The sequence below is a fragment of the Bos grunniens genome, chromosome 12, assembly GCF_055505025.1.
Source record: "Bos grunniens cultivar Pamir isolate PY7600 chromosome 12, Bosgru_T2T1.0, whole genome shotgun sequence".
In the NCBI taxonomy this organism is placed as follows: domain Eukaryota; kingdom Metazoa; phylum Chordata; class Mammalia; order Artiodactyla; family Bovidae; genus Bos; species Bos grunniens.
Window position 1 is genome coordinate 46,465,001 of NC_141176.1, and position 24,879 is coordinate 46,489,879.

The following is a 24,879-nucleotide window of genomic DNA, read 5'->3' on the forward strand; positions in this document are numbered from 1 at the left end:
AAATATGCCTACTCAGCAAAGGAAGGAAGGACAGTGTTTTGTAATTCTTTTAGAAACAGATATACTTGTCCACTTACAAAATAAAAATGTACAAAAGAAAGATTGTTTCAGCTCCACTAAAAATATCAGATATGTCAGTATTTCCAAAATGAAGTTTTATTTTGGAGCTAATTCTCAAATAAACATACATAAGAATGTGCACATTTCCTTTGGGTCATTTCCATACCAGATTACGTAAAATTTCAAATTGAAAATAGAAGAAATAGAAATCATGGCTTAGACAATATGCAAATAAATTGCAAAATTAGAAACAGTTGATTCATTAAACCAATAAATACTTTCAATGAAGGAAATAAAATAGTCATTTATAATAACCATAAATAAATATTTACATGAAGCAGATTTACAGGTGGAACTAATATGTTAATTTGGGCTTCCCTGGTGGCTCAGCAGTACAGAATCTACCTGCCAATGCAGGAGATGCAGGTTTGATCTCTGCTTTGGGAAGATCCCCTGGAGAAGGAAATGACAACCCACTCCAGTATTCTTGTCTGGGAAAAATCCCATGGACAGAGGAACCTGGCTGGCTACACACAGTCCATGGGGGTCACAAAAGAGTGGGACATGACTTAGTGACTAAACAAAAACAATAACAATAACAATCTACTAGTCACTCTCTATCTCACTTTTAATGCTATAAAAATATTAGCTATTGGCATGACTACATAAAAATATTTCTTAAACAGTGAGGAAGTGAGTCACTCTGTGCCTATCAAAAGAGCTCAAAAAAATAAAGCTGAGTAAGTGGAGTAATTAATAGTCTATTCTGTTTTCTCCACGGGGAAAAGACATTTCGTCTGACCAAGTAAAAGCAAAGCTACTATAGTAAGTAAAATTATTATAAATGTAACTATTATTTATAATGTATCCAAAAATAAATATTAATACTCTCTAATTGATTGCTTTGGCATTTAATTCATGAAAATTATCTGCAAGTAGTCATATACTTCAACTTTCTAAGTATCCAAAAAAGTTACCTAAACCTTAAGTTAAACCTTAAGTTATGGATGTCCTGGAGTAGCACCTGACATCTTCATCATCAATACATTCTACTTCTTTTAGTAAAGTTCATATTAATTATGTAAAAATAAATTCCTGGACAATGTAAATTTTATTCTAGGTAACACTGAGGTAGTTAATTTTACAAGTGGCCCACATAACATTACCAAAGTATGGAAATTTCCAAAGAAAAGGGCTTTTCACTCCATGCAGGTCTATATAGTCAGACGAATTACTACTAGGTTCAGATTTTTCATATATGTGTGTGATATTTACTATAAATTAATTTGTATAATGTCAATCTAGAATTCAAAATAGAAAGTCATTTTTGAAGATAATCCAAAAATTAGAATTTTTAAGTAATGAAAAATGTACAAAAGGAAATATATTTCAAAAAATTAATTTCCACAAACAGGAGAAAAGTGACGGTAGTCATTTAAAAAGGATGTTGTGTAGGAAAATGGTCCACAAGGTTGGATGCTAAGAATACAACATTAATAAGAGGATATTTCAATATGGCCAGTTTGCTAACTACTTCATTGCCTCTAATGCTCTACCTTCAAATTCAGAATATCAGAATGAGAACCTTCCAAACAAGTCTGTTAACCATTGGAAATCTTGAACACTGCCCATGAAGAATACACAACAAAAGAATATGTGACAAAAGAAATATTTTATGGCCTGAAGCAAATCCCCTGTGTTTACGGGCTTCATCTTAAATTATTCCTGCTTCTAAAATGACAGAAGTCACTGGGGTCGCAGAGTCTGACAAGACTAAATGACTGAGTACACTAACAAAAGAAAGTTTTCATATTTTTTTGAAAACAAAGGGAAAAGACTCAATTATAGGGAAAATTAGAATATATATGAATAAAAATTGTGTGAAATTGTAGCAGAAAGAGAAAAAAGAAAGGGAGATTTTGTATTTCATATGGTTCATTTCACATATCTGACATGCAGTAAATATTTACCTATTGATTATATCATTTTGGTTTATTTAACCCAAGACTGAAATACACTAATGTAGATTAAGTATTCAGTACTTAGTTCCAATTATATGTGCTCACTTTTTCTATAATTGGGGAAAAAACAGCTAATACTGTAGCATACAGGATCTAATGTGTAACATACATTTACTTTTTGGAAAGCAAAAAATTAGATAGATTCCAAAATAATAAAAATGTGCATAGGGAATTATATGCATGGTATGAAGCATGCTCAAAAATGTTTTGGAAATAACAATTCAAACAATTTGATAAACCAGGGAACAAATTATGCATGAGAGTTATCACTGAAAATCAGCACCAGTGACAGATTTGGGGGGAATAAAGAGAGATGCAGCATAAAGAAATAGAGAGCCTGGTTATATGATTTCAGTGCCCTGGCATATATTCAGAAATAAACTCACTTGAAAAGATGCATAAACCCGTTGCACATAACAGCACTATTACAATAGCCAAGACATGGAAGCAACCTAGATGCCCATCAACAGAGGAATGGATAAAGATGTGGTACATATATACAATGGAATATCTGTTGTTGTTTAGCGCCAAGTTGTGTCTGACTCTTTGGGACCCCATGGACTGTAGCCAACCAGGCTCCTCTGTCCATGGGATTTTTTCAAGCAAGGACACTGCAGTGGGTTTCCATTTCCTCCTCCAAGGGATCTTCCTCCTGACCCAGGGATCAAACCCAGAATTAGCTAGCAGATTCTTTACCCCTGAGCCACCAGGGAAGCCCTTACAATGGAATATTATTCAACCACAAAAAGAATGAAATAATATCATCTGTAGAACATGGATGGACTTAGAGATCATATTAAGTGAAGTAAGCCAGACAGAAAGATAAATATCTTATGATATATCACTTATATGTAGATCTAAAAAACAATGATACTAATGAATTTATTTAAAAAGCAGAAACAGACTCACAGACCATAGAAAACAAACTTATGGTTACTAAAAGGGAAAAGGTTGGGGGAGACATAAATCAGGATTTGGGGAATAACAGATATACACTATTGTATATAAAATAGATAAGCAAGAAGGTCCTACGATATAGCACAGGACACTATATTCAGTATTTTATAAAAATCTATAGTGGAAAGTACCTGAGAAATATATTACATATATATGTAACTCTTTCATTGTCTTATATATATAAAGCAGAATTACTTTGTCACACACAAGAAACTAACACAACATTGTAAAACAACTATACTTCAATTAAAAAAAATGAAAACATCAATTAGTCCTATCTATTTCACTAATTTTAGACTGAGGGCAAAAATCAAAAATGTTTTTTAAAATCCAGAAGGTCTAGAGAACTTGGAGTATGTTTGGAAAAGTTAGAAGACATAAAACTGTTTATGAGGCTACCAGCTGTGTCGAAGATTTCCTCAGGACATATCTTTGATAAAGCCCTAATTTTAATCAAAGTTCATACTATTAAAATCATTTCTCCTAACATTTAGGATCACTGAAATAATGTATGTCTATTACTTTTTGATACATTAACTTGGTTTTTCATATTTATATTTTGAATATCTTCTAATTAAACTCTTTCTGGATTCAAAAACCCTTTAGAGTGTTTTTATTTTAAAAACTAAGGGGAAAGTTTACTCAGCACTTATTACTTTGAATTCTAATGCCTGTATAGCCACTGATCCTTCAACTAATGGTGACAAATATTCTGTCTAACTGAATAAAGTCAACAACTTTTTAATATTAACATGATTTAAAAATGCTTAAAAGTTACTGATGATTAAGATTTTAGACCATGGTGATTCTCAGCACCCAAATTAATTTTGGTATCTATTTTTAACATCAATGTTTTCTTAAGAATTATTATCTTTCAGATGATTTAAAGTGGTGAGCAGCAAATTTCATTTAAGAAGTTCAAGCCTAAAATGACACAAGCATATAATTAATTTCTCTACAAATGTCTCTAAATGAAGTCACTTGTTTTAATACAGATATGTGTAGTAAGAAAGTTACAGGGCGAGTATAAGGCACATGATGAATGTAGTCATGAAAAAAAAACAATTTTTAATTTAGTAGACCCTATCAATCTAGAAAGCCTATGAATATTTACTAATAATTCAGTATGCTGAAAAATAGAAGAGATACATACAAAAGATGAACATCATATAATAAAACTCTTACTATAAGAGTATCAATGTCTATTACAATGTCTATGACCCCATAATTATATTTGAAATTAAGAATGTAATGGTAGCTTCACATCCCTAGGGCAAATATTAAAATAAAATGTACTTTTTTAAATAAAATATGCATTCAGATATTGAAAGACTGTTGGGTTATGACCAAGATCTCTATTCTGAAAGCAAAACAATTTAAAAACTTAACATGTGATAAGATTATAGTGATATAGAAAAAGTTTTTGTGTATATTCACAGCCAGAATATGCTACTGTTTCATACACATGTATGTTCAAAGGGTTCCATAATTCCACCTTTTGCCTTTCATCTTCACAGTTATTTTAACTTACCTTCACCATCTCTTACAATGTTTTAGCAATTCAGCTCAGATAAATATGCATTCACATAATAGACTGTTTAGTCCTTTTCAAGCAAATGCAGTATATACATGACTCCTCGGAATTTACAATGTAGTACTGGAAGCAGACCAATGAAAAAAGAACTTCCGAATAACAAGGCAAATATCGTAATGAAAATTTAAGGGACAGGCACACAGGAAAATCAGCAGTAGGATCCCTATAAAAATCTAGTTTCGTATCTCAGGAAAGGCAAGATTATAATAATAATAACAAATAGATGATAGGTATATAGACAGATGATGAACAGATAGGCAGATACAACTCATGTATTCTGAAAAAAGAAACCATTTCAAAAAAGTGTAGTTCAACTCAACTTGAAACATGAGATTTGTAGAAAGCTCCCCACCAAAAATTCCAGGGGACTCATTATTTTAGTCACATTGTTGATCATGCCTTTAGTGGTCTCTTACCTACCACCTCTGAGCTTTTATATTTCACTCCCATACTTGCTTAACCAAGATTCTGCAAGAGAATTAATCACTAATATACTGATATCCACTATATACTATAAAACATCTCTCATGCATTTTAAGTGAAACTAGTTCTGTAGCATCTATGAGAAACCTGTGAAAAGAGTCACTAAAAACTTTTTCTGTAGGGTTTCATTCTATCGCAAGACAGTGGAGAATGGCTGCTTAACCCTAGTAATGGATTTTTATATGTAAATATTCTTACTTAAAACTTAAATCCTCTATGAAAAATTTATTACTGTAGATTTTCACAAACCATTTTTTCATTAAATATAAAAACACATGTCAAAATATACATAATGCATTCTATATAACATTTTTCTTCATTGTTGAAGAAGAACTCACAGAAAGATTAGAATTAGACATTTAGAGACAATCTGACCAACTTATGTACTTGTATATATTCCACTCAGCTTCGTGATAATACTTGGTAGTGAATTTCAAAATTATTAGAAATTGTCTTAATGCTGCTCTCAATAATGCCTACATTTTGACATATTAGAACCTAGTAAAGATTATCATTTTATCATTAATTGCAAAATACAGATAATTTAATTTATATAAATATTGTTTTCTTTCTCCCTGAGGTTTCAGGTAAACTGTATTCATGTGGAAAAGAAAAACATGGTTGTGTAGGCATTTTTACTTTTGGTGAATAATTATTTTTGAGGAAAAAAGGTTTCCCACCTTAACTTAGTCTTTCTGTAAACATTTCTTTCTGTTATTTAAATGTCCAATTGTATTCATTTTCCTTTTTGATATCCAATTAATTGTGCCTTTTGAGTAATAAATTGTTTCCAAAGAAGGAATCCATTCCATAACACTGATTATTTGATAGTCATATCAAAAAAGATATCAAAGTATACAGTCTATGTTATTATTAAAATTTGATAGTATTAAATTAAGAAGATAAAGATATGGCAAGGCTCCAATTGTCCTAATTTAAATTTACCGTTCAAAAACATGAATTTGCATCCAACAGCATAAATTTTCCACATGCATGTTAAAATAATATTTCAATTCTTCATGAAAGTATTTCACGAAGTAGGGATGAAAAGACAAATGTTTGCCTATGGAAACAAGTCACACTGGTACAAATCAAATATAAATAGAAAATGTTCATAGCTTTGCACTATCTGGGCTTATTTGTTGCATGCAATTTAGAAGCAATTACTAGTACATTGGAAAAGACCACGATGCTGGGAGGGAATGAAGGCAGGAGGAGAAGAGGGCAACAGAGCATAATATGGTTGGATGGCATCACCGACTCAATGGACATGAACTTGGGAAAACTCTGGGAGATAGAGAGGCCTGGAATGCTGCAGTCCAAGGGGTCACAAAGAGTCAGATACAACTTAGTGACTGAACAACAATACTAGTACATTGGTTGATAATCTTCACTGTATTTCTTGATTGACCAAATGACCATCTCTTTTATTCCAAAAAATACTCATAGTAATCCTTTGTGTATTGTCCTTGCTCTAATATGCTAAGTAAAAGGACAATAGACCCTGAAGACATGGAGGAAGACAAACTGTAGACCTTCAGGAATTGAGATAACAATTAAAACATAAAAAATTCTCTTTTTCTAAATGTACTGGGAAATAAATGAACACTTACCTGTTGTTTAAGAGAATCACAGCAGCTCTTCATATTTCTTTTTTTTGTTGAGTAGACTTGATTTTTACTTAATGTTAATATTATAGGCTTTTAAAATGTTTCTATACCATCTTCTAATGTAATTTAGAAATATACTTTATTCTGTGATTAAAACCTAGTTCATATGTCAAGCAGGAAAAACAGACCTCATAATCATATATTATTACCTTTTTCAATATGCATCCTTTTCGACTCATGTCCCATGTCATGACCAGCCAAATCTCCCTCTTTGGGCCCAGGGAGTACGTTTGGTGACAAACCCATCAGCATCTGGTTCATGGACAACCCATTCTGATGGACAGCTGTCAAGCCCGAAACAAAAGATAAAAGAATAAAACACCATAATACACAATATTCAAATAACCTATTTAAACTGTTTTGGAATCAGAAATAAATAAAATATCATGGTCTAACTTTAAAATTATAATCTAAGTTGAACACCATGAGGACTGAAAACTATGATAATTCTTAAGAACAAGCAGAAATATATTGAAAATGAAACTATTTTATCCTCTAGCTCATAAAATAGGTATATTTTTTAATGTCTAGAATACTTTTCAGTGGTCATACCACTATAACCATTACCAATGAACTATTCAGGCTTTATCTAATGTAACACATCCTCTCCTGAGCCTTCTGTAACTGCAAAAACTACAGTCTTAAAGTAGAACACTCTAAGTCTATAAAGTTAAAATATAATTTAGAATAGTTTTAGAGGCATGAGAGGGCAAATAGAGTTTTCAACAAGTTAAGGAACTGAAATATCACTGAAATTCAATATTCATATTCTATTCTAGTCAATGGGCTTCCCCAGTGGCTCAGAGGTAAAGAACCCGCCTGCAATGCAGGAGATGCAAGAGATGTGAGTTTGACCCCTGGATTGGGAAGATTCCCTGGAGGAGGAAGTGGCCACCCATTGCAGTTTTCATAGAGTATCCTGAAGGGCTACAGCCCATGGGGTCACAAAGTGTTGGAAATGACTGAAGCAACGGAACATGCACACACACAGCCTAGGAGACAAAACCCTAAGTTTAAGAGATATCAAAGTACTTCTTTAAACATTTGATTTTGAACTCAAATTTAAAAATAAAACTGCCCATTAATATCTATTACATGGTTGAATGATTTAAAACAATAATTTCTTCCTTGAATTATTAAGAGTAATCTGTCACTACTGACGGGATAAAGCGTGCGACCAAATACCCTCATGATTTCAATCTAATCAATATATTTCTTAATAAATTGCCCATGAAAATTTTGGTTTTGTGAAAAATTTTGAAGAAAAGTCATTCCATAAAACCTTACTTTCACTGAAAAAAATACATTTTAAAAATATGTAGAATAATTTGGAGAAGGGCATGGCAACCCACTCCAGTATTTTTGCCTGGAGAATCCAATGGACAGAGGAGCCTGGCAGGCTACAGTCCATGGGTTTGCAGAGTCAGGCATGACTGAGCAATTAACAATAACCCACAACTTTACTCTTAATTTTCTTGATCATGAGGACAAGGATTAAATATCTGAAAATGTGATTACAAAATAAAGTATGAACCTACTTTTTAGAATTGTATAATAATAACATGTGAAGATAATATGCATTATTGACTGTTACTAATTCAAATCCTAAAATTTGACCAATTTCAAACTCTTCAATCTCTTGATCATCTGAATGATTATGAAATGTGTTTTTCTCAAAACAGTTATTTTGAATCTATTTCTGTTATCCCTCTTTGTCAATGCAAGGATGAAGTTTAAAAATTGTAAATTTTTAAAAACTGGCAAGGAGGAATTGAAGGAATGAAGAGGAATAATTCGTACACAGTATGTTTGGATACTAGATATGCGAGAGTTGGAGGCGTTTACTTCAGACACTAATCTAGAAGGTTATTTACTAACTGTTTCATAACTCAAATCTTTATGTGTGGCATCAAAAAGAGGGAGTTTATATCAGAATTGTTAATGTACTACCATACCTCATGCTATTGCAAACTGGGAAACACAATTTTGCGACATGGCTATTGCTACAGAGCTTCAGAACGTGATACATCTGAGATCTCTTCAGAATGAGGGTATTTTGATTAGAACAGCCAGCTGCACCTAATAAAGTTTAAAAGGTGACAAGTGGAAGAAGGACACCTACGAATTCTGTCCGAGGAGCTCTCAGTCCGCGCTGGAGAGCTGGACACGCTGCTGCTGCGGTGTGATGATGGGTGGCTGCCAGGCCTTCGGCCCTCCTCCAGGGAGGGGGCAGGTGACGGGCTGTCGGGAACACGCTCCTATACCGCCAGGGGAGGGTGGGGGGAAGAAAAGAGGTAAATACATTGGACCCTTGCTTAAGCAATGTTGGTTTTTCTTAATGCTACAGAAATGTGAAGACAACACTTTTTTGCATCAACATTTAACTGGATTAAAAGACACATTTATTTTTAAAATTTTTTTAAACTTTTATTTTGTATTGGGATATAGCTGAAGAGCAATGTTATGATAGTTTCAGGTGAATAGCAAAAGGATTCAGCCATACATATACACGTATCCATCCTTCTCCAAATCCTGCTCCCATTCAGGCTGCCACATAACATTGAGCAGAGTTCCATACAATAGGTTCTCCTTGGTTATCCATTCTAAATATAGCAAGCACTGTGTATGTGTTCATCCCAAACTGCCTATCTTTTCTTTCCTCCCCACCAACAACCATAAGTCTAAGAAAAGAATAGAAAGAAAATAGGTGAACACCATTGTAGTAATGACTAATGTAAATCCCCTCTTTGGATAAAAATAGAGGTCAAAAAAGACATCCAGTTTAGAACCATTAGACAACAAAGAATTAACAGAACAAAGCAAGTTTTAATTCTAGACAATTATCATTATAAAAAAAACCTGATACATAGAGTCTATTGATTCAGCAAGTGTCTAGGATCATTTAACACACAAATTATCATAGTGACATCATCAAAATAACACCAGAGGAGCTGTTAACAGCTATTTCATTATGGGACTTCTCTGGATATACTTGGGCAGTCACATTTTAAGGGACCATGGAAATCTATTATTATTTAACATTTGAATAATTTTGATTCTGGTAATTTTCAGACTCCTAGCATCAATGCAACCCACAAATATATTACTGAAAATTCATGAATAATGTATTAGGTGTATCCCAGGGAAATGTGGTATTGTATTTCCTGATCCTGTCCTATGCTCACACTCAAGTCCCACTCCATATCTTACCCAAGCCCTGCACCTTCCCAATGAGACCAATGTGCAAATATTGTGTTGGCCAAAAAGTTCATTCAGGTTTTTCTGTTGCATCTTACTGAAAAACCCAAACGAACTTTTTGGCCAGCCCAATCTGTTGTATAACTGTCTCCACTGAGCTATTATAAATGGATTTACAGATTAATAAATAAAATACTCATTTGTTAACATTTGCTTCTTTGAGCAAAGAGATATTTTCACCTTCAGATTTTCACCTTCACCTTCAGACACACTGTCCTTGAAGAACACTTTTCAATAATTCATAAATATTTGGAAGTCTACAAGTCAACTGATACATGATACATAATAAATAATAAGCAAATTATTCCTGATTAGAGTGCAAAAATGCAAATGTGACATAAAAGCAGACTGTTTGAAACCAGAAGGTGTTCTAGAGTGAAATCAGCCTATAGGAGGCTATTTTCAAAATATCAAAGGCTAATGTAATATAGAAAACAGACAAGCTTAAGGCTTTGTACTAACAGAAAAAGAGTAATGCCTGTCTTCAATCTCAAAAGTTCATTTAACCCATTGATGGTTTGCAATTCTACTTTCCATTAGAATCACCTGGGAAGTTCCTCAACATGCCTATGCCTGGGCTTTACTCCCTGAGATTCTGGCTTACATGAGTTGAATTGTGTCCCCTCAGAATGACTGAAGTCCTGACCTATGGATACTTATGAATGTGAGCATTTGGAAACAGGGTCTTTGCAGATGAAATTAACTGCAATGAGGCCATACTAAAATAATATGGCTTCTCCATCGAACAGGACAGATGTCTTCACAAGAGGACATTGTGAAGATATGGGGAAAATGTGAAACAGAGAAAAACTATGAAGGAAAAACATCATGTGAAGATGAGGTAGAGATCTGACCTCTGCAGCTGTAAACCAAAGATTGTCAAAGCTTACTAGCCACCATCAGGATCTTTGGAGACTCAAGGAAGGATTCTACCCAGAATCTCAGAGGAAGCGTGGTACTGCTGACACCTTGCTTTCAGACTTCTAGACTCCAGAAATATGAGGGTATAAATTTGTTCTTTTAGGCCATCTGGTGGGTGCATTTACCCTGCATCTGCTGTGGGGCCCAGAAACAAATGTTTTTTAAGACTCTCCAGGTGATTTTAACATATATCCAAGATTGAACATCACTCGTCTCATATGCTTTTAATTTTTCAATCCTACACATTGTCAATAATCATCTTCAACAGTTACACTAAGGCTTCATTCTTGAGAATTATACAAATAAAAAGAAAATAATCCTCAAAAATAGCCAAGCCCTCTTCCAAAATCTAAACATAAAACTGTTTCTCAGTATGTATTCTGTAGAATAAAAAATAGACACAAGAAACTTTACAACAAAGAATTTACCTGTCAAAAAATATCATAGCAAAAGAAAAGGATAAAAAAGTCAACTAAAGTCTACTCTTTATAGTTGCAATGCATATTTTTAAAATCTATGTCTCAACATGAAAAATGAACACAATTATCAGTAATTTTTTCCAAGCTAAATAAATCAAACAAGTTATGCTTCTAAGTAGTCTACATTCTATAGGTCACATTGCAGACAAATGACCTAAATTTCTAAGAAACAAGCACATATATGATTTAAAAGAATGGAGAACCCACATCTGGATGCTAAAAGTTACTGTCCATCTAATTATAATTTAAAAGCAACTGGGATTATAAATCTTTCTTTTTACCATTCACCTTTAGGTTAAACTTAAAACAGCTTCAAACTATGAACTTATTATGTGTTCAGTTTAATGAGTTTTGTCGATCTCTTGACAATTTCCATAACCAAGAAAGATTCCCATGCCCCTTTCCAACCTATTTCTCCCATCCCCATAAGCAACTGCTTTCTGAGTTCTATCACCAGAAAGAGGTTTGGCTGGTTCTAGATTTCACAAAAATTAGCTCATACAGTACCTAATTTTTCATGTCTGCCTTTTTACACAACAAAATGTTTCTTAGATTCATTCAGGTTGTTGCATGTATTAATAGTTTATCTTTTTTCTTTCTGAATATATTCATTTGCACAAAATGTTCAATATTCTCCAAGCCATGTTGTTCAAAATTCTCCAAGCCATGTTTTAACAGTACATGAGCCATGAACTACCAGATGTTCAAGCTGTACTTAGAAAAGGCAGAGGAACCAGAGATCAAACTGCCAACATCTGTTAGATAATGGAAAAAGCAAGAGAGTTCCAGAAAAACATCTACTTCTGCTTTATTGACTATGCCAAAGCCTTTGACTGTGTGGATCACAACAAACTGTGGAAAATTCTTTAAGAGATAGGAATATCAGACCACCTTACCTACCTCCTGAGAAATCTGTATGCAGGTCAAGAAGCAACATTTATTTATTTTAATTAGAGACTAATTACTTTACTAAATTAAAAAAATAAAACATGCAAAGCATTCCAAAAAAAATTACAAATTGAAGAAACTCACAAAACAAACAAACAAACAAAAAAGAAGCAACATTTAGAGCCAGACATGGAACAAGAGACTGGTTCCAAATTGGGAAAGGAGTATGTCAAGTCTGTATATTGTCACCACACTTATTTAACTTATATGCAGAGGACATCATGAGAAACACTGGACTGGATGAAGCACAAGCTGGAATCAAGATTTCCAGGAGAAATACCAATAACTTCAGATATGTAGATGACACCATTCTTAGGACAGAGATCAAGGAGGGACTAAAGAGCTTCTTGATGAAAGTGAAAGAGTAGAGTGAAAAAGTAGGCTTAAAACTCAGCATTCAAAAAACGAAGATCATGGCATCAGGTCCCATCACTTCATGGCAAATAGATGGGGAGATTATGGAAACAGTGACTTAATTTTCTTGGGCTCCAAAGTCACGGCAGATGGTGACTGCAGCCATGAAATTAAAAGACACTTGCTCCTTGGAAGAAAAGCTATGACAAACCTAGACAGCACATTAAAAAGCAGAGATATTACTTTGCCAACAAAGGTCTGTATAGTCAAGGCTATCATTTTCCAGTAGTCATGTATGGACGTGAGAGTTGGACCATAAAGAAGACTGAGCTTGAAAGAGTTGTTACTTTTGAACTGTGGTGTTGGAGAAGACTCTTGAGAGTCCCTTGGACTGCAAGGAGATCCAACCAGTCAATCTTAAAGGAAATCAACCCTGAATATTCACTGGAAGGACTAATGCTGAAGCTGAAGCACCAACACTTGGGCCACCTGATAGGAAGAACTGACTCATTGGAAAGACCCGGATACTGGGAAAGATTAAAGACAGGAGGACAAGGGGATAACAGAGGATGAGATGGTTGGATGGCATCACCAACTCAATGGACATGAGTTTGAGTAAGCTCCAGGAGTTGGTGATGGACAGGGAAGCCTGGCGTGTTGCAGTCCATGGGATTGCAAAGAGTTGGACAGGACTGAGTGACTGAAATGAACTGAACCACAGTTTTTAATTTAAAAAAGGCAATAAAGTTCACATCAAGTCTCTGAAATCACAAATCAAAGGGTAACTTGGCTTCTGTGTAGCACTCAAAGGCTGGAGTTTGTGTCATATTTGGAGTATCTGTGCATTTATTATAAAGTATGGATTTAGAACACTGTATAGAAGAACTCCTTTTTAGTCTGTATAAATGTCTATATAAATAATCTATGCTGTAGTTAATTGCACACATGACCAGATACACACTATATAGACTCTAACCTTAATTTCTCTAATAAAGAGGTACCTAAGTTTGTCTAAGTTTTAAGCTAATTTCTACTACATCTAAATCTTAACAATTAGATTATGCAGAAATACACGGTATATATTAAACAAAGAACATCAACATATTTTTATACAAATAATATTTTCTAAATTAGCCATTCTATTTTATTCAAAAGTTCACTCACATCAATGTTTATCCATCCAAACATTTTAATATTCCTTCTAATAATTATGTAACTGATCATATTTTCAGTGGAATGTGTTTGGCCAAACAGAGGTAAATGCAATCTTGGAATAAATCAACTCCTTTAAAATCATTTTTCAAGTATGAGTTTTCCTGTCATAAGAAATTTCTCAGTGGCACTAAAGGAAAGCATAAGAAACTGATTTTTTTCCCTGAGATATTTAGCTCATAAAGTACTAAAATATTTAATGCACAAAACTCTAGTAACAATGGTTGTGTCATTGAAGAGTTACTTATTTTCCACATGGGGTAAACAATTATTTCATTAGTCAATGTATTTAATTGTAAAAGTTTTCTTGGATGATTCTTTTCATTCATGCATTATTCATTTATTCACTTACACATTCATAACTCTAAAAGTCATATAATAAACTAAGTAAAAATAAGCTGGATTAAAATCTTAATGTAAAATACATCTTAAAACATAATTTAAGGCTTAGGCAACATAGGTGAAATTGTAGTATTTATTATAGCTTTAGCTTATTTTTACTTTAATTGCTTTTTTTGTCTAGGAACAAAGGATGCAAAGACAATATTTAATACTTTTACTTAAAGAAATATTTTAATTTATGCAAATTTTATGCTTTTAAAGCTTAAGTATTCAATTGAAAGTTTCTATAAACTGAGAAACAACATATTCAGTCATTTTACTTAATGTATAATTTCAATCTTTGGAACATGATGTATTATTCTTTGAAGAATTTCATTAAAGTAAAATCCATTGAGCAAGTAAGATTTGAATACATTGTTGTACAATAAATTAATTTATTTCAACAGCTTAATTCTTTTATCATATTTATATGCTTGCCTTTCCAGAGTATGCTATAAGATGGAGAATAATGGAGACAGTAAAGAATTGCTTAGGGGAGAATCTCATAATTATTACTGAAACAAAATAGATAATGAGTTTTATTCAGACATAATAAGAAAGAAGCAGTTCAGTGTCTATAGGGAAACTATGTAAACTGGATTTATCATTTCATTTGTGTGAGACCCTTTAACCTCCAAGATGGCCCTGAAGTGGGACAAAGAGGAAGAATATTTAATACTTCAACACGCTGCCTTATAGTCCTGCATCATAGCTTCACCAATCAATAAAGCACAATCTTTTGCTGTGTTCTATCTTTATAAAACTAGCCACAATAATAAATGAAAATTTAAGAAGAATACACTCTCACTGGAGAAAAAAAGGTCATACTAATAAACTAATGGTAACAGAATAACATAAAGGAAAATCTGCATTTACTGCTTCTGGGTAGAACAAGAAGTATTGGTCTATACTACAATTCACAATCAAAGGTGGAGATTAAAACAATGAATTCTAAAATGCTAAAATAAAAAGTAGTTTGGGATTAATATACACACACTATTATATATGAAATAGATAACCAAAAAGAACCTACCAAATAGCACAGGGAACTATACTCAATATTTTGATAATAACGTATAGAAAAAAGAATCAGAAAAAGAATATACAAGCACATACATATACATAGCTGAATATATACATACATATATATGTAGAGTTTAATCACTTTACTGTATACCTGAAACACAGCACATTTTAATCAACTGTATGTTAATAAAAATTAAAGTAAAAATTAAATTAAAAATATAAGCTGTTCAATATTACACATTTGACTAAACATGAAAAAATGCACTATCTCAGCAGCCTCATCTCCCCCACAAAGTGCATTCTATTTTATCAACTTAAAATATTTTCTTAGCATAAGATTATATAATCACAGTTCATTTCTCTAAAGGGTTATTTCATTTAACTTTACTTTATACTGCTCTCATTTTAATTATCTTCATTTTCATCACTTCTTCAGTTAGCAATTCCCTTATTGAGTATGTTATAGAATTGGGAAGAAGAAATGTTAAATTTATCTTCATACAACTGTTACAGTACAAAATTGAAGTTGATTAGCATTTTCTAGAACCTAAACTCCTGAGCTTTAAGACAACTCAGACTTCATTCATTCAGAGGTTATTCACTGAACACTTAATGTACACCAGTGTTCTAGGGTCTGGTTATGTGTAAGTAAACAAAACCAATAAAATTCCTTTCTCTAATGAAGTATATACCATCAGTGAGTAAATACTCTTAGTGAAATCCATAATCATTTACACTGATTGTGATATCCAAATTCTCTCCTTCTGGAAAAGTGAACAGAAAGGGTAAATAATAGGATTGGGATTCTGCATTCAGGAAAATGTTAAAAAATACTTCTGGAAGACATAACAAACAATTCTAATATACATGCATCTAGTAGAAGGTTAGGTAGCCATTATCAAAACTCCAACTCAGACTTCTAAACTGAGGCTTCAAAGGATATTTACATAGCTCTTTTTCATTGTTTTGATGATGATTTTCAAGAAATACTCAATTTTGCTTATGAGTATTTGGGAAATACTCATGGGAAATGGGAAAATGGTAGGGCCCTTGAGTGTAATCATAAACAACTTAACTTTATTCTCCTACTATCTCCTCAAACTTACTCAATGTTGATAGGGAACTATATTTTTCCCATATCTATAAGAATTTAGGCAGTCTGGAAATTCCAGATTCCTATTTGGTAAAACAAATTCCTACAGTCATTTTGAGCAGCAAAATGCAGTCTTGACTCAAAAGTTATACCTCAGTCTTATGTAATAATAAATATTATCATCTTAATTAAAAGAGAAGTCAAGTAGGTGGAATAGAAGGAAGATAGCAAGGATGAAAAGGTAAGTTCTGAGTCAGCCAGTATTGCCATTAATTGGCATCTCTCTGTTCATGCTGAAGGCTTAAAGCCAACTTTTTATCTAGTTAAGGCACTGTGTATGTTCTAAGAGGTCACCCCTTCTATGAACTGCTCACAGTTCCTTGATGGGTCTAATTTGACTCCGTTCCTCCATCCTCTGAATTTCTGGTATAAGTACATCCGGATGCTTGATTCAAGTTGATATGGCAGCAAGAGTATTTCATAGATAGTGGTGTATGCTTCTACAAGAAGCACTGAGTGTCTGCTTGGTTGCATTTTATGATGACAATCAACACTAATAATAATGGCCTAGATTCATCACTTCATTAGGGTTTACAGTTTGATAAATTTGAAATATGTCATTCCATAATCAGAAGATTTCTATGAACAGAAAGTTTCTCTCGTGCATTACTGTGTTAACTTAAAAAGGAGTACGTCAAGGCTGTATATTTTCACCCTGCTTATTTAACTTATATGCAGAGTACATCATGAGAAACGCTGGGCTGGAAGAAGCACAAGCTGGAATAACGGTTGCTGGGAGAAATATCAATAACCTCAGATATGCAGATGACACCACCCTTATGGTAGAAAGTGAAGAGGAACTAAAAAGTCTCTTGATGAAAGTGAAAGAGGAGAGTGAAAAAGTTGGCTTAAAGCTCAACATTCATAAAACTAAGATCATGGCATCTGGTCCCATAACTTCATCGGAAATAGATGGGGAAACAGTGGAAATATTGTCAGACTTTATTTTGGGGGGCTCCAAAATCACTGCAGATGGTGTCTGCAGCCATGAAATTAAAAGACGCTTACTCCTTGGAAGGAAAGTTATGACCAACCTAGACAGCATATTAAAAAGCAGAGACGTTACTTTGCCAACAAAGGTCCATCTAGTCAAGGCTATGGTTTTTCCTGTGGTCATGTATGGATGTGAGAGTTGGACTGTGAAGAAAGCTGAGCACTGAAGAATTGGTGCTTTTGAACTGTGGTGTTGGAGAAGATTCGAGAGTCTTGGACTGCAAGGAGATCCAACCAGTTATTCTAAAGGAGATCAGTCCTAGGTGTTCTTTGGAAGGAATGATGCTAAAGCTGAAACTCCAATATTTTGGCCACCTCATATGAAGAGCTGACTCATTGGAAAAGACTCTGCTGCTGGGAGGGATTGGGGGCAGGAGGAGAAGGGGACAACAGAGGATGAGATGGCTGGATGGCGTCACCGACTCGATGGACATGAGATTGGGTGAACTTCAAGAGTTGGTGATGGACAGGGAGGCCTGGCATGCTGCAATTCATGGGGTCGCAGAATCGGACACGATTGAGCGACTGAACTGAACTGAACTGAAGGGACAGTCTGTATGAGGAAGGCAGGGAAATGCTTCATTCCACCCCTCTATCCTTTATTTAAACCTTTTTTTTTTGTCTTTTAAAATATTCAGGTCCCTAGAATTCTCCAATGGTGAACAATGAGTTTATATTTTAACATTATTATGCACTCATGGATATAAATATGTGTCTTGTATTTCAGTACACTGATATATGGCATCCTTAGTTAGAGTTTTAATACTTCCTCTTCCTTGTTAGCATCCCCTTTTCATATTTAATATCAATACCCAAATAAACATTAAGGGAACATATAAAACTGCTTTTCAAAATCCAAGTAAAATTTATACAATATAGTTTTCTTTTCTTAAAAATGATGTATAAAAATGATCCATACATCTAGAATTATACATGGTTGCTCCAAAATAAATTATTCTGTACTCAAAAGCAAATTAGGTAAATGACATTACTGTAAGGTTTTTTAAATCTACTTTGTGAATCCAGTTACTCTGGTTCCAGTTTTTATAATCTTTAAACATTTTGAACTTAATGCAAGTAAAGTATTATTTACTGATATAGCATTTTAGGGACCAGTTTAGAAAAGATATTACAGAATCGAAAATTTATACACTGCATATAAAAATTTTCAGTGTTTAGTTCTTTAAATGAGAATATCCTAAACTGTCTCTAAATTCTCTCTCTCTCTGACACAAACACCACACAACAGCAGACTGGTAGAGAAAATTAATTAAAATTAAGTCATATTTTATGTTCTCAGAAAAATACTGTAATATGGCACATGAGGAAAGATGTTTATTCAGTAATGTAGAATAATTTGAATGTTTCCAAATGTCTCAAAACAATTCTATATTATCATTAAAGAAAAATGATATAAAAAATGCATTTAAATGTCTGCTTTGCATACCACTGAACTACCAACCCCCCAAAAGCAAAATACACTACTTTTGTTATGTAGGAAGAGCTAAACAAGAAAAAGGGAGTGTGAAAGACAGAGAGGTCTTATTACATTATTGCAACTGTATTTCAAAATCTTGTCATAGGTTCTATATAGAATTATGAACTTATTTTAAACGGATGATTTTGAATACTTTGGAAGAAAATAAACTAGAAATAAGGTGAAGATCGGAGAAGGCAATGGCACCCCACTCCAGTATTCTTGCCTCGAAAATCCCATGGATGGAGGAACCTGGTAGGCTGTAGTCCATGGGGTCGGTAAGAGTCGGACATGACTGAGCGACTTCACTTTCACTTTTCACTTTCATGCACTGGAGAAGGAAATGGCAACCCACTCCAGTGTTCCTGCCTGGAGAATCCCAAGGATGGGGGAGCCTGGTGGGCTTCCGTCTATGGGGTCGCACAGAGTCGGACACAACTGAAGCAACTTAGCAGCAGCAGCAACAAGGTGAAGATAATGTCACTGTAGAAAGGCTTCTAATGATTTTATAAATACCGACTTACTCATTATGACAACCTGATGAGGCAGTAATATAATAATCCCCATTATACAGAAGAGTAAACAAAGACAGGAATGTTGTGACTTTTATAAGGTCATAAGACTAGGAGATGGCAGAGCTGGAATATAAACCAAGGAGGCTTCCTCCAGAATTCATATTTTAAACTACTAAAATACATTGCCTTTCTTCTTTAAATTTGTTTTATATTTCAGCAAGAACCATTTAAAAAATCCTTACAATACCATTGTGAATTTATTAAATAAAAGTGAGAAAAATATCGATTCATTCAGGGGGATTGGGGGTTATTTGATGAATGATTCTCAAAGAGAATCAATGAGTAGAGCATTTCAGCCTATTAGGAATTCTCTAATGACAAGAGGAATTGATCTCTTGATTCATACTGTTTGTTTTCCTCAGTGATTTAAGGTAATACAAGTGATACATCCCTTTACAATTTGGAAATTATACAAAGGTGGTATAAATAGCTAATATGATAGTTTGGAATAATAACATTAAATAGCACCTAAAGAGCCTAAATCAATAGACTGGAAAAATTAATATGGATAAATGCAAATTCCTAATACAAACAAAAGATAAAGAATTAAATTAGTTGCATTTCACATCAAAACCCATGAAATTTACTGAGTCACTCATTCAACTAACAAAAAGTTATGAACTATGACTAAATTTATAAAGTATTGTCCAAGCTAAATTTTATGTTAGTTTCGTCTCTTTTCTGGGGGTTCACTACTAAAACATTATTCAGGAAGGGGTGGTGTGGTGGGAGCTGATTTAAAAAAAAAAAAGAAAGTCAACCATGAGGTTGGATGAAAATTTGTCAGAAGAAATTAGAATATTTGGTCTGGAAAAAGGAAATACCATAGGTACTATATATAATAGAGAACTTAAATATTTAAAAGGTTAGAAAACAGAATAATTTGTAGACATTTTCTTCTTAAGAAAATACAACATACAAGTAGAAGCTATTGAGATGAAAATTTTAATTTAATCAATGAATAACTTCATCACTCAAATTTGCTGAAAACAGAATAGGCTTTCTACAACACAGATATATAAAAATGGGTAGATAGTATGCAAGAATGATTTCTCCACCATGGGGGAAGTTGGATTATAAAACATCTAACATTCAAAGACTAGAGAACTCTTCAATAAATTATAGATCTCTTCAAGAAAATTAGAGATACCAAGGGAGCATTTCATGCAAAGATGGGCTCAATAAATAAAGAAATGATATGGACCTAACAGAAGCAGAAGATATTAAAAATTGGCAAGAATACACAGAAAAACTATACAAAAAAGATCTTCATGACACAGATAATCACGATGGTGTGATCACTCACCTAGAGCCAGACATCCTAGAATATGAAGTTAAGTGGGCCTTAGGAAGCTAGTGGAGGTGATGGAATTCCAGTTGAACTATTTCAAATCCTGAAAGATGATGCTGTGAAAGTGTTGCACTCAATATGCCAGCAAAATTGGAAAACTCAGCAGTGGCCATGGGACTGGGAAAGGTCAGTTTTCTTTCCAATCCCAAAAAAAGGAAATGACAAAGAATGCTCAAACTATTGCACAATTGCACTCATCTCACATGCTAGTAAAGAAATGCTCAAAATTCTCCAAGCCAGGGTTCAACAGTACGTGAACTGTGAACTTCCAGATGTCCAAGCTGTATTTAGAAAAGGCAGAGGAACCAGAGATCAAATTTCCAACATTCAATGGTTCATCGAAAAAGCAAGAGAGTTCCAGAAAAACATCTATTTCTGCTTTATTGACTATGCCAAAGCCTTTGACTGTGTGGATCACAACAAACTGTGGAAAATTCTGAAAGAGATGGGAATACCAGACCGTCTGACCTGCCTCTTGAGAAACCTGTAGGCAGGTCAGGAAGCAACAGTTAGAACTGGACATGGAGGGTGGGACGATTTGGTAGAATGGCATTGAAACATGTATAATATCATATATGAAACGAATCATCAGTCCAGGTTCGATGCATGATACTGGATTCTTGGGGCTGGTGCATTGGGACGACCCAGAGGGATAGTACAGGGAGGGAGGAGGGAGGCAGGTTCAGGATGGGGAACATGTGTATGCCTGTGGCAGATTCATGTTGATATATGGCAAAACCAATACAATATTGTAAAGCTAAAAAAAAAAAAAGAAGAAGAAGAACTGGACATGGAACAACAGACTGGTCCAAATAGGAAAAGGAGTACATCAAGGCTGTATATTGTCACCCTGCTTATTTAACTTATATGCAGAGTACATCATGAGAAACGACGGGCTGGACAAAGCACAACCTGGAATCGAGATTGCTGGGAGAAATATCAATCACCTCAGATATGCAGATGACACCACCTTTATGGCAGAAAGCGAAGAAGAATTAAAGAGCCTCTTGATGAAAGTGAAAGAGGAGATGAAAAAGTTGGCTTAAAGCTCAACATTCAGAAAACAAAGATCATGGCATCTTGTCCCATCACTTCATGGCAAATAGATGGGGAAACAATGGAAACAGTGGCATCTTTATGGTTTTGGACTCTAAAATCAATGCAGCTGGTGACTGCAGCCATGAAATTAAAAGACGTTTATTCCCTGAAAGAAAAGTTATGACCAGCCTAGACAGCATATTAAAAAGTAGAGACATTACTTTGCCAACAAAGGTCCGTCTAGTCAAGGCTTTGGTGGTCATTTATGGATGACAATGATGACTGTGATACATATATATGTATCATATGGTCATGTATGAGTTGGACTATAAAGAAAGCTGAGCGCTGAAGCATTGATGCTTTTGAACTAGTATGTTGGAGAAAACTCTTTAGAGTCCCTTGGACTGCAAGGAGATCCAACCCATCCATCCTAAAGGAAATCAGTCCTGAATATTCATTGGAAGGACTGATGTTGAAGCTGAAACTCCAATACTTTGGCCACATGTTGTGAAGAGCTGACTCATTTGAAAAGACCCTGATGCTGGGAAAGATTGAAGGCAGGAGAAGAATAGGATGACAGAGGATGAGATGGTTGGATGGCATCACCAACTAAATGAGCATGAGTTTGAGTAGGCTCTGGGATTTGGTGATGGACAGGGGGCCTGGTGTGCTGCAGTCCATGGGGTCGCAGAGAGTCGGACATGACTGAGCTACTGAACTGAACTGAACATTCAAAGCCTCTACTCTTCAAGTTCTGTGAATATTAAACAGTAAACATACATGGATTTCAATCTGATACATAATAGACCAAATCAGAACTTGTAGTAATTTGATATAATCTTACAGACATTTAGCTATTAGGGATTTAATGTAGAATTACTAGTGTGTAAACATCCTATGTCCTTTTCCTCCCTCCTCAAAGTTATTGCACTAATATTTACAGTAGTCCAAAACAATCAACCAGAGAAAATCTAAATTCAATACTTTAGCAGACTCTGTCTTGGAGGCTTTCATTTAAAGCAAATAACCATGTCCTATTGGAACTGTCCTCACCTATGTAATTTTCTCTCCTTCAATGTTTTTCTTCTTTTCTTTCAATACCAAGTCCTATTGCTCTATGTTGTTTGGGAGTTTCATTTGTGCTGCTTCAATTAACCACAGCCTAAGATTCACATGGGTTTGAGTTCATCAAAACTCAAGGATTGGCCATTTTTTTTCTGTAAAAAACAGGTTGGCAAATATTTTATTTAACTCTGCCTCTGTATGTGAAAGTAGTCATGGACATTATGTAAATTGGTGTGGGTCTATGTTCCAAAAAGTTTATTTATGGACACCAAAAGTTGAATTCCATATGATATTCATGTGTTATAAAAGAGTTTTCTTCTGATTTTTTCCAACCATTTAAAAATGTAAAGTCATTCTTAACTCATAGTCCATTACAAAAATTGACAGCAGGGTAGATTTACTCAAGTTCAGCAGCTTGTAGACCCCATTCTAATGCTTGAACCAGTACCTACATTTTCAAAAATAAATTATGAGAAAATCATCATGGTTCTTGTAATTAGTATGCAAGGATAACAACTAAAATATATATATATGTGTAACACTAAGAGCTGTGTTTTTGCTTCTCTTCTGTTCAATACATTCTTATTGCCAGTTTTATTTAGGTTGACTTTAAGTTTAATTCTTATCATTACTATAAAAAATGTAACTAGCACATTCCCATATAGGGATGATCCCTATTTTTTCTTGTTTTACCTTTTTTTTTTCCAATACAGGTAAATCTTTTTCAGTATTTAACATTTCACTTTTAATTTAGGATCTTTTCAAGCAACCAAATTGTAGGCTATATTCTAATTACCCACTTTGCCCCACACTATTTGATGTGACATAAGAGTTGATGCTAAAGCTGAAACTCCAGTACTTTGGCCACCTCATGCAAAGAGTCGACTCATTGGAAAAGACTCTGATGCTGGGAGGGATTGGGGGCAGGAGGAGAAGGGGACGACAGAGGATGAGATGGCTGGATGGCATCACCGACTCAATGGACATGAGTCTGAGTGATCTCCGGGAGTTGGTGATGGACAGGGAGGCCTGGCGTGCTGCGATTCATGGGGTCACAAAGAGTCGGACACGACTGAGCGACTGAACTGAACTGAAGAGTTAAACATTTTCTTTGGGGAAAATAAAAATTTCCTCTAAAATAATTTTAATTAATATGTATAATGAGAGTTTTCTAAACACTGCTTCAAATGAGCGAGGTTATAAGAATGCTAAGTTCTCAGTAATAACTATTACCAGAAATGATTGTAAGTTGAATTAATACTGTGATTAACAAATTAACAAATTATCTAGTAGTGAAAAGTCACTCAGGATTTGAAAAAGTTCTCTTCTCAGTTCTTTGACTAATAACAATGTAGCATTCACTGGCATTCTCTCAAGAAAGGATGTAAGGATGTTTTATTAGTTCATCTGGGTCTCCTATGATATTTGTTATTTTTCTCTGGTAAGGGTACTTCTGAAAATTACATAAGGAACATAAGCCCATCTTTCTTTGGGGCTTCCCAGGTGGCGCTAGTGGTAAAGAACTCACCTGCCAATGCAGGAGACATAAGAGACAGGGATTCCATTCCTCTTTGTTTACAGAGCCACTATTATGTTAAAAAAAATCCTATTTGCATATTACTCAACTTTTTACATAAGTAATAACTAGACCTTTAGAAAATGCATAATACCCGAAAACCAGCACAGTATCATACAGGGTATTTCCATAGCCATAAAAACTCTCCCTTCTCTATTCATCCCCTGCTCCCACCCACTAGCCACCACTGATATTTTTAACAGTGATCTTCAACATTTTAGCACCAGGGACCAGTTCTGTGGAAGACAGTTTTTCCACGGATGGGGTTGGGGATAATTTGGGGATGA

General features: G+C 34.3%; 1 protein-coding gene across 5 annotated transcripts in view; it reads right to left on the minus strand.

The window, feature by feature from the left end:
• DACH1 (dachshund family transcription factor 1) overlaps window positions 1–24,879 on the minus strand; it is a 478,746-nt gene that overhangs the window by 125,032 nt on the left and 328,835 nt on the right. For all 5 annotated transcript variants that reach the window (XM_086328516.1, XM_086328514.1, XM_086328518.1 and 2 more), the window contains 2 exons: window positions 8,908–9,043; window positions 6,935–7,069 (listed from right to left, as the gene is read on the minus strand). In XM_086328516.1, coding sequence (XP_086184642.1) covers window positions 6,935–7,069; window positions 8,908–9,043 — 271 coding nt within the window. The remainder of the gene's footprint in view (window positions 1–6,934; window positions 7,070–8,907; window positions 9,044–24,879) is intronic.